The 11,163-nt window shown below is 41.3% G+C and overlaps 1 protein-coding gene across 1 annotated transcript in view; it reads left to right on the forward strand.

The window, feature by feature from the left end:
- Positions 1-7,828, forward strand: part of ATP6V0C (ATPase H+ transporting V0 subunit c) — a 30,727-nt gene extending 22,899 nt beyond the window's left edge. The window contains exons 2-3 of the mRNA XM_073636640.1: positions 5,663-5,846; positions 6,819-7,828. Of these exons, the coding sequence (XP_073492741.1) occupies positions 5,663-5,846; positions 6,819-7,023 (389 nt within the window). The 3' untranslated portion in view covers positions 7,024-7,828. The remainder of the gene's footprint in view (positions 1-5,662; positions 5,847-6,818) is intronic.
- The last annotated feature ends 3,335 nt before the right edge of the window (positions 7,829-11,163 follow it).

An 11,163-nucleotide genomic window follows, 5' to 3' on the forward strand; every position in this document is an offset into this window, starting at 1 on the left:
AATTGTAAAAAAAAAACACACACATACAACGTTCAACCCCCCCCCCCCAAAAAAAATAGCAAAAAAAAAACTGTCACGTGACATTAAAAAAATGTATCGGTAATCGGTATCGGCGAGTACTTGAAAAAAAGTATCGGTACTTGTACTCGGTCCTAAAAAAGTGGTATCGGGACAACCCTAATCACTGGTATTGACAGTTTGCAGTTGGCGATCACTGCTTCAAAAATTGACTCTCCAACATGGCATTTAGGGCTTGCATCTATTTTAAAGTTTGGCATAAATGCTGGACCTTGATATAGACCAGCATTGATCAGGAAGCCGACAAAACGTACTGCATTGTTTCAACATCCTAGAGCTGCACGATTCTGAATAAAACAGGAATCACAATTTTTTGATTCGATATTTTTATTTTTTATTTTTTTTTATGGTGTTACGTTTTCACATTATAAAAAAAAATGAGCTAACTTTACTGTTTAAAAAAAAAAACACTAAATTCCTTAGTGTATTTTTTCCAAAAAAAATTGAGTTTGAAAGACCGCTGTGCGAATAGTAAACATAAAATATTGCAACAATTGACATTTTATTCTATAGGGTCTCTGCTAAAATTTTTTGGGGGTTCTAAGTAATTTTCTAGCAAAAAAATACTGACTTGTAAGCAACAAGTGTCAGAAAAAGGCTTAGTCTTCAAGTGGTTAAACTGCCCTCATTTACAGACCGAGGGTCATTCCTTTGATCTAAAATAACAATGTTACTTTGTATCTCTTCTATCACTCAGTGCTGATGTATGCGCTGTTTACATAGAATTACAGAAATGGCTTAGGATCGTGGTGGTGGTGGTGGTGGGGGGGGGTTTGAATCATGATCGTGGTGTTATAAGATTAATCATGTATCTCTACAACATCCTAATTACTCTTAACTTTCCCATTACTACAAGAAAGGAATCTACATGTGGCCAGTCTGGTCCTGTGATTTGGTATTGCATTCCAGAGGATTGCTTGTCAAGTGGTGACCATCTTGCATCAGACCTGAAAGCTCCAAACTCTGCATATCCGCTCACTGAGACTGTCTAGAAGCCAGGAGCAGATGACCATCTTAAAACCTGCACCCTTTTAATAAACTGTTAATAGTGGTTCTAAAGCACTGTCCACAATGTTTCCTTTTTAAAAAGTCCACTTGTAAAATAATTGTTTTGCAGTGCATGATTTATAGTTGTGGTGCCATCTAAATGAATTGACTGCCCTAAAACAGTGCACATTAACCACTTGAAGACTCGGATTTTTCAGGCACTTTTTTTTTTTTTTTTTTACATTTTTAAATTGTTTTTGCTCGCAAATTACTTAAAACCCCCAGACAGAGTTGGGGAAGGTCTAGCAATGAAATTATTGCTCTCACGTTCGTGGCAATAATGCCTCATGTGTGGTGCGAACAGTTTGTGTGAGGGATGGGGCACATACATTTTTTTTTTTTTTGCAATGTTTTCTGTCCCTTTTTTGATTCCTTTTTATTTTTACAAGGAGTGTCAACGTTCCTTGTAATAGAAATAAGGGTGACAGGTCCTCTATGGCTAGATCTGGGGTCAAAAAGACCCGGAGTCTCTTTACCTTTTTAAAAGCAAAAGCTCAAGAGAAAATGTTTTTATTTCTAACCTGGACTGGAAGTGTCAATCCTGACCTCCAAGGTCATAGACTATCAAAGAGGTTCTACTTTGATCACCTATTGGAGCAGCCAAAACGGTAAGCCTGAGAAACACTGGTGGGAGGAGGGAGACATCCCCCTCCCACTGCTTAAAGCATTCAACTGGTTATTGCACTACAGTGGGCCAGACTGGTGACAATGGACCCTAAGGTGTGTGTAGAAGTTATTTTTAAAGGTTTTAGAGTGGTACTTTGAGAATACCAAGTATTTAAAGTGTAATTTTGTATTGGCTGTTTGAATTTTTCCACCCAACTCTTATGTTGGGGTTTCTCAACCAGGGCTCATGGAACTCAAGGGTTCCTCCAGAGGTTGCCAGGAGTTCCTTGACAAATTTCTGCCTCTTTGAGAAGTTCCCAGTGACACCATTGATCTTGGCTAGCTGTCGTTAGTCGACATCGTCTCCAACATTAACAGTCAAATTTTTTTTAAAGGGCAATCTATTTCATACGTAGTGTGCATGTCTAGCATACATGTGGGATCGTCTACTAGTTCCACTCATGCGTGATAATGTTCAAGAGATGTTTTACGGGCGACCTTCACTCCAGCAAATAGAATATCGTTCATTTGCAAATGATACAATTTTTCTTAAATCTCAGTCTTTTTTGTTCACTGTCGATATCTGAATTTGTATAGCGCTGCAAATGCGAACTGAATTGCCTCTGGTATTGATTGGCATCGAGAAGAAAATTGTTCGCAGAGCGGAAATTTTTTTTTTTTTTGTCTTGTGTAGTTCTGCCATAAGAGTAATTCTTTAAGACCACAAGTGTAAGGAGCATTCTTCCCACTGACCATCACATTGATGTATCAAGTTGTAGATACAGAAATTTTTAGCCAGGATACCCTGAGACCAGGAAGTTGTTATTTCAAGGGTTCCTCTGCGTTGGGAAGATTGAGAGGTGCTGATCTATGCTCTTCAAATGTGTCATTCCAACTTTAGCATGCTAATGCATCAAATTCTCCTTAGGCTCCATTCACTCCTCTGTGGGTGGAATCGCCACGATTCTGCCTGCGATTTGAAATGGCAAATTGTGGGATGCCCATGTGTTCCCTGTCACTTTCATTAGCACCCCGATTGTGGCTCAATGTTGCTGCGATTCATCGGGTGACAATCATGGTAAAATTGCGTAAACAGAATCATGGGATGCCTCTCGCCCAAAAGTACAAGAGCTTCTTTTGGGCGACAGGTGTACCATGATTCTGTTTGTGTGATTTTACCACGATTGTCGCCCAGTGCGCTGAGATGTGAACAGAGCATGATAGATTTGTTTTAAATCCACTCTAAAAATTATGATTTGAATAAAGAGCAACTGTCATCTGACCTGCTGTTGACTCACCGACAGTTTCATTCACTTTGATGGGATGGCTGGTGATGCTGCACACACAAGGTGAAGGACGTAGCAGCAGATAAGTGGATGCCCGCTAACAGGCGCTGCCAGGATGTATCTGAAATGACAGGTGATCTTTAACCAGTTCCCGACCGACTGACAGATTTACTGCTGCAGAATGGCTCCCCTGGGTGAAATCCCATCGGGTACATCCTACCCATTTTGGGCACCAGAGGGCGAACGCTGCACGGCGGGGGACCCGATGCGGGCACAATCGCCGCCAGCCACGCGCAATTAGGTGCATGAGTGCCAGCATGGTGATTTGTGTTAACACACAAATCCCTGTGCTGTAAGGGAAGAGGAAACCCATCGTTCCTACTAAGTAGGAAAAACTATTGGTCTCCTAGTCAATCCCCACACCATTAAAACAGTGGGAACACAGTTAAACCCCTTGGTTGCCCCTAGTGTTAATCCCTTCCCTGCCAGTGACATTTACAGTAATCGGTGCATTTTTATTGCTCTGATCGCTGTATAATAGACAGGACACATGACATTTTTGGGTCCACTGACAGTCGCAGTACTGCTAAAAAGCGCAGATCATCACCATTACTAGTAAAAAAAAAAGCCATACATGTTTCCCATAGTTTGTAGATGCTATAACTTTTGCGCAAACCAATCGATATATGCTCATTGCATTTTTTTTTTTTTTTTTTTTATATGTAGAATATATTGGCTAAAACTGATTAAAAAGATTCTTACATTATTTTTTTTTGGATATTATAGCAAAATAAAAAATATAGCTTTTTCTAAATTGTAGCTTTTTGTTTATAGCGCAAAAAAATTAAACCGCAGAGGTGATCAAATACCACCAAAAGAAAGCATTATTTGTGGGGAAAAGACACAAATTTTGTTTGGGTACAGCAATGCATGACCGCAATTGTCAAAGTGACAGTGCCAAATTGTAAAGTCTGGGGCGGAAGTGGTTAAATGTAAGGACTTCTTGCTGGTAGTTAGAATCTTTAATATTTGCAAACAAAATGAAGGTTTCCTATTTTGAACAAGTGGTTAGTAAAACGGCGATATCAGAACCGATTCAATCATAGTTTTGTAGTGTACATAGGTTTGCAAAACAATGGAATAAAGGAAAATTCCTTAACTTTTTGTTTTATCTCATGGTTACTGTGAAATTGTGTGAATGCATCAATACAGTGCATATTATCTCAGCTTGCCGAGCTTGGATTCATTGAATGAGTTTACCAAAAATGTAAATATTGCAGAGTATACAGCCTCATGCTACAGAACTAAGCTCCATTTCATGCTGAATAAACTAAATGTATATTAAATGGGAAAACTATCTTTTTACTCAAAGCATTTTATTAAAATTGATCAAAAAATGTAACCGCTTCCTGACCACCACACCAATGTAAGTCGGCAGAATGGCACAGGTGTGCAAAAGGGTGTACCCGTACGTCCCTTCATAATCCCGGGCTAACTGCCGCGTGCCTGCAGGTCCTGTGAACTCTGTCCGCCGGTGGCCCGCCATCGCGACGAGAAGAGGCAGAACGGGGAGCTGCCTATGTAAACAAGGCAATTCCCTGGTCTGCCTAGTGACGTGACAGGAATCTACTGCTCCCTGTCAGGAGCAGTGATCTGTCATGTCCTAAGTAGCCCATCCCCCCTACAGTTAGCACACACTGAGGGAACACATTTAACCACTTGATCGCCCCCTAGTGTTTAACCCCTGCCAGTGACCTTTACACAGTAATTAATGCCTATTTTTAGCTCTGATCACTGTATAAATGCAAGTGGCTCCAAAATGGTAAGTGTCCGATCTTTCTGCTGCAGTGTCGCTGTCCCGATAATCACAGATCAACACCATTACTAATAAAGAAAAAAAAAAAGCCAAATCTATCCCTATTTTGTAGACTCTAACATTTGCGCAAACCAATCTAAAACTAGCTGTATGTATTATACCCTGTAATCGAACAGGCTGAAATTCACTTTGGGTGGTCCCTGTCACCAGTCTCCCACCTGGCATTCTAAGATTCAAAAATCAAAGGAACCAGATGGAAAATGGTCAGCCAACAACCGCTGCTTAAATAAGATTCAGCCTCTGACTCTTCTGGCAGCCAGTTGTGCTTTCTATCAGAATAAACTAGCCACATGTGTTTGCAGCCAGCTTAATATACATTGCAATTTTTACATGTCTGTTAGAAACTGACCTTCCTATGGGTAAGGCCTTTGAAACCCTTACAAAGGATTCCAGAATCCAATTGGGACAGTATATAAGTGTTGTTGCATTACTTCTAATGTGACCACAATTTGGGTAAAGCATAATCAAATACGTTTGTAGAACCTTTTCTACAAAACATAAATTTCCAACAAGGACTGTCATTGTTGCAGGGCACTGCACTGGTATCTTTTACATGCAGCAGAATGGAAATTACAAGGGCTGTCTGTGTATACTTTGGTCAGTTGTATTTCAACTTCTAATGAAAGTAAAAACTTGGCTGTGAATGACACTGTAGCTTGCTCTGTGTATATTGTCCTTTCCCAAGTAACAAACTGAAGTGGATTGTAGTGTCTGCCTGCCTTTCTGTGTAAATACTGACTTTTTTTTTTTTCCTTTAATCTCTACACAGCATTGGGGGCAGCCTATGGAACGGCGAAGAGTGGCACAGGCATTGCTGCCATGTCTGTCATGAGGCCTGAACTGATCATGAAGTCTATCATTCCTGTGGTCATGGCTGGTATCATAGCTATCTATGGACTGGTAGTGGCAGTGCTTATTGCAAACTCTCTCACACCAGACATCACACTATACAAGTGAGTCTTTAGAGTTGCCTATTTTATACAAGGTGCTCAATTTATTTTATTTTTTTTATTCCCATTAGTAGATGAGTATATATGCTGTTTTCTAGGACATGGGTTGTGATTCTCTAACCTGTGATGGTGCTTGAGCATGCTAAATGATTCAATGACTGAGGACAATAGCAGTTATGTCTAGGGCTAACCTATTCTCCCTAGCACTTCCAGTGAGCAAAATTAAGGGCAACTTTCCAGCCATGGCTTTGAGTAGAGAAGTTAGAACTTTGGGTTGTGTTAATTCCTTGTCCTATGACCCCACAGTACTCAATGGGGTCAAAAAGGGACACTGACTTCCATGCCATTCTCATGCGTATGGCAGCCCATTGAAATTGTAGGGGAACGGAGAAAAGAGGTGCCAGGCCAGTCCTAGTGCAGCATCATTTATTATAAAAAAGCATAAGCAATCCAGTATAAGGTGCACTTGCATAGTGCTTCAGTAGGTGAAGGCTTTCCAATGTTCAGCACAATAGTGCAGGGTGGGGTACTGCCGCTTAAATTTTTTGTGGGTAAAATTAGATCAATGGGTGCCGTCTAGCAGCGGGAACAGCAGACTTGAGGTGACTCGGGAGGATTCAACGTGGAGGTGTTCAGAGCTTTCCAACATGGAAGCCGCCTACAAGAGTTGTGGGCCAATCGAGGGGGGGGGGGGGGGGACATTTTGGCTTTTTAGGACCTAAATGCAGCAGGTTTTATTTAAAACTTGTCAACTGCCTACTGATCTTGTGCACTGCTTTGATCAAGCTGCAGTATATGGGTAAAATTTATATAGAAGTAATGTACACAGTATAAATGTTTTTTTTCTGTAATTCTAACAAGAATGGTACTATAACATCTATGACACAGGCTCCAATGTTAATGTGCCTGAAATTACTACTTTGATATAATTTTTTGTTGACACTAACCACTTTTTTTTTTTTTTTTCTCGTCTAGGAGCTTCTTACAGCTAGGTGCCGGCCTCAGTGTAGGATTGAGTGGCCTTGCTGCTGGGTTTGCCATTGGCATTGTGGGAGATGCAGGTGTGCGGGGAACAGCACAACAACCCCGACTATTCGTAGGCATGATCCTGATCCTCATTTTTGCTGAAGTCTTGGGTCTGTACGGTTTGATTGTGGCCCTTATCCTCTCCACAAAATAAAGAAGAAAGTTCTTCCCAGCGTTCCAGAAATCGTCACTTACAAAAAAAAATGGTTTTATCTCATGTGTACAGTCATCCTTCACCCACCCTGATTCAGTAGATTCTCTTCCCCCCTCTCCCCTGTAACGGCGCAATTGTAAGTTAGTGACTGTTGTGTGTAACCCTCTAGCTATATTCATTGGGTGGACTTCAGGGCAGCAAGGAGTCCTGATGCCAGTGTTGTGGGAAGGAAGCAGGCAACACTTCCACAAATCACAAGACTCCCTTTTCTGCGTGCAGTGTTTATTTTTCTTCCCACATCTTCTCTGGATGTTTCCTAACAAAAGTTCCATGTAAAAAAAAATGATTTCTGATCTAGCATTGTAATTTCCCTCTTGCCATTCAATGTTTTTTATTTATAAATATAAAAAATCTTCATTGTTCATACTTTAAAAAACCAGAGCCAGCTGTTTCTTTTCCTCCTGTAACTTATCCCACCCCCTCCTCCCTTTGCTGCATATATATATATTTAATCTATAGCTGTATATTTGTGTGGGGTTTCCTTTGTAAGTGCTGAGAATTCCCTGGATGTACTTTGGTTCGAGATTGCTGTACTGTTCTGACATTGGAGTGAGGTCTCAATATATATATATATATTTTTGTTCTAGTTTTTTTTTTTTTTTTGCTTTAATACAAAAAGATTGATTACCGTCCGTGTTCAACTGGTGACCAGAATATTTTAAAAGCAAAACCTTAACATATGGTGAAGATGAACCCACTACTGGGAATCGAACATTTCCAAATAAAACATCTCCAATACACAGAAGCTGTCATTTTGTGTAAGATTGTGATGGGTTTAAGCCTGATGTGCTTCAGACATTGTCATGTGCAGAAACCTTGACATTCCTTGAATGTTTTCAGGTGTCCAGAAATCGCATGGGTTGATATGAAGGGTGGAGCTTGTCTGACTTGTCTCATAAGTTTCTAAAAATTGTCAGTGTGTTATAAAGCAAAACTACATAGTGTCTGAGCACTACAAAGCAAAAATTCATTTTTAGTTTTCAAACAAACTCTCCCATCTGTGTCTCCATGCTTTTATTTTTGCCTGGAAATCATTTTGAAAACACCCTTTCTGGCTGTGGCCATCTTGAGTAAGGGCAGATGATTCATGCTGCATTTATTTCCTGGACTCCACTCTGGCCCTGGCTTAGGCGTGCAGGCAGGAGGGTGTTATCTGAGAAACCCCTCCTGGGATGTATGACATTGTTTGCCCAGGCCAGGAACCAACTGAAGAAATGTGGTTCAGAAATAAAACTTGTACCAAATATACTTATCTAGTTATAAATGCTAACAGCATGAGGATTAAAATAAGCAATGTTGATTGAGAGCAAATTCTGCTTTTAAGTAAAGTTAAATTCTAGCCTGAAAGGGTTTTAATTATTTCAAGCCACAAAGGATATACACCATGTGTGCTAAATGCCTGTGCAAACCCAGATATTTCCACATAAAAGTAGCAGTGACATTACTTTGTGCAGGGTGACTGATTTTGTGCCCATAGGTCAGCTCAGGCTGCTACAAAGTGAGAGCTGCAATAACTACTTATTCCAGCAAGCTCCTGCCCAAAGGGTGAGTGTCTGTCTTTTTTTGATCCTGTGTAATTTGTTTCTCTTCCAGATCTGTTTAATCCAGCACAAAATAGGAGTACACCTGATCTGTATTTAGACACTTGTGTAGCCTGTAAGTCGACTTTAACAAATGTGAAGATTATGTAAAAGCTTGTAGAAAATACTTACTTTTTAGCAGCCTTTCATCTAAGCCAGGGATCTTAAACTGGCGGCCCTCCAGCTGTTGCAAAACGACAAGTCCCATGAGGCATTGCAAGACTGACAGTTACAAGCTTGACTCCCACAGGCAGAGGCATGATGGGACTTGTAGATTTGCAACAGCTGGAGGGCCGGCAGTTTGAGACCCCTGATCTAAGCTTGCATGGGTATATTGCTGTAAAGCTTCCCACCGTATAATAATGAGGATGCCAAGTGGGGGGGGGTACACATGTTGCAGCAAAAGCTATACTACTGCCAAATGCAACCCATTCAGGTAAAGGCTGTGCTGCAAATGCATTTAAAGGGGGTTGTAAAGGTTAAAGATTTCACCTTAATGCATTCTGACAATACCAGCCCCCCCCCCCCCCCGTTTTACTTGACCCCTCAAGTCCTGCGCTCGCCCCCGACATCATATTTGCTGCTCAGCCTGGCTGTTTGGTTACAGTGGATGGATTGAAAACAGCGCAGCTATTGGCTTGCGCTGCTATCAATCACATCCAATGATGCCTGGACCGAGTGATACAGTGAGCGGCTATGGCTGCTGGCTGTATCACAGGAGCGTGCCTGCAAGCACTCAACACAATGCGAGGGAGCTTGCGTGAAGGTGTTGAGTCCTTGTGGGGAGGAGCCGAGGACCCCAGAAGACCGGGTTTGGGGCCACTCTGTGCAAAACAAGCTGCACAGTGGAGGTAAGTAACATGTTAATTTTTCTAAGCAAAGGCCCAGTTTATTGTCCTTTAGACTTTAGGAGGGCTGGATTATGGCTAGTGGGAGTAGAAAATGCTTCGGGCTTGGTGGTCAGTGGGAGTAAAATTTACATAACACCTTCAGTAGAAGGTATTGGTGTGAAGAATAATCTCCATATCAATGGGGTGGGGGAGAGAGTACCATATTAGTGGGCAGAATAATCCCCATCCGTGTCAGTGGAGGAATAGTGCCCTATCATTGATATTAGTGGAAGAGAAATCCCCATCATTGGCGTTAGTGGGATGAATAGTGCCCTAAAGGCAAGCAAAGGGCCATATCTGGGCTCCAGGGAGTAGTTTGGAGACTGCTGCAACAGAAAAATTGTTGCACCTTTTTTTTACCTGCACTTTATTTTTATAAAGTGAACTTGCCCCTTTGAAACAGGCATCCAGGAGCTGACATGCTGCCTGGCAGCTGCTCTCTAAAGTGATCCACTTCAGATTGCTTTTCAGTGGGCACTGAGTAACTGAGGCATAACGTGAAGTGTTGCGTTACAATTTTCCCTATTTTCCAGGAGTTGCTGGTGGTTCTGTCTGGTACACATATTTCTGTGTAGGAATTGAAACTGCTGAAGAATTGAGCATGCCATGCTGAGAGCAAGGGCTCTGGCTTTATTCCTTTTTAAGAGGCTGAGGCTGGCCCAGGCAAGGTGATTTGCAAAGACTTCTAACAAGCATAAATAAGTATTTCTAACTTAGACTATTAACTGATCAATGTATTTATATATCTTAACCACTTGCCACCCAGGCCAATTCTGACATCTCTTCTACATGTAAACATTTTTTTGCTAGAAAATGACAACCCTTTTTATTTTTTTGTTTTGCAGACACCCTAGGGCAGTGGTTCTCAACTCCAGTCCTCAGGACCCACCAACAGGCCAGGTTTGCAAGATAGCTGAAATACATCACAGGTGATATCACTTGCTGTTCAGTGATTGCAGTATTCTAGTCTGCAACTCCCCAAGGTAATACTTAAAATCTGGCCTGTTGGTGGGTCCCGAGGACTGGAGTTGAGAACCACTGCCCTAGGGAATAAGATGGCGGCTGTTGCTTTTTTATTGTGCAGTATTTGTGCAGCAATTTTTCAAACTTTTTTTGGCGTTAGCACAATTTTTTTGCATAATGTGAAAGCTGTTACGCCGAGTAAGTAGATGGCTAACATGTCACGCTTCAAAATTGCAATGAAAATATTTGCCAGCACACCATGGAACGGTGTAGATAGCGTCCAAACGTGTAATTTATTGCATGATCACAACACAAGGAGAGTGCAACGTTTTGGAGTCACGCAGGACCCCTTCGTCAGGCACGCTTCAAAATTGCACATACTCGTGGAATGGAGCCAATTTTTGGTACTTAAAAAAAATCCCATAGGTGACTCTTAAAACATGTAACCAGTAAAAAAAAAAGTGTGGTTAGAGGAGATCTAAGGCTAGCATTATTGCTCTCACTCAGTTTGGGGCGATACCTTGCATGTGTGGTTTGAATACCGTTTACATATGTGGGTGTGACTTGCGTTTGCATGTGAGGACAGGGCCACTTAAATTTTTTTTTTTTGACACTTTTATTCCTATTACAAGGAATGTAAACATCCC

This window comes from Aquarana catesbeiana, linkage group LG06 (assembly GCF_042186555.1).
Source record: "Aquarana catesbeiana isolate 2022-GZ linkage group LG06, ASM4218655v1, whole genome shotgun sequence".
NCBI classification, from domain to species: domain Eukaryota; kingdom Metazoa; phylum Chordata; class Amphibia; order Anura; family Ranidae; genus Aquarana; species Aquarana catesbeiana.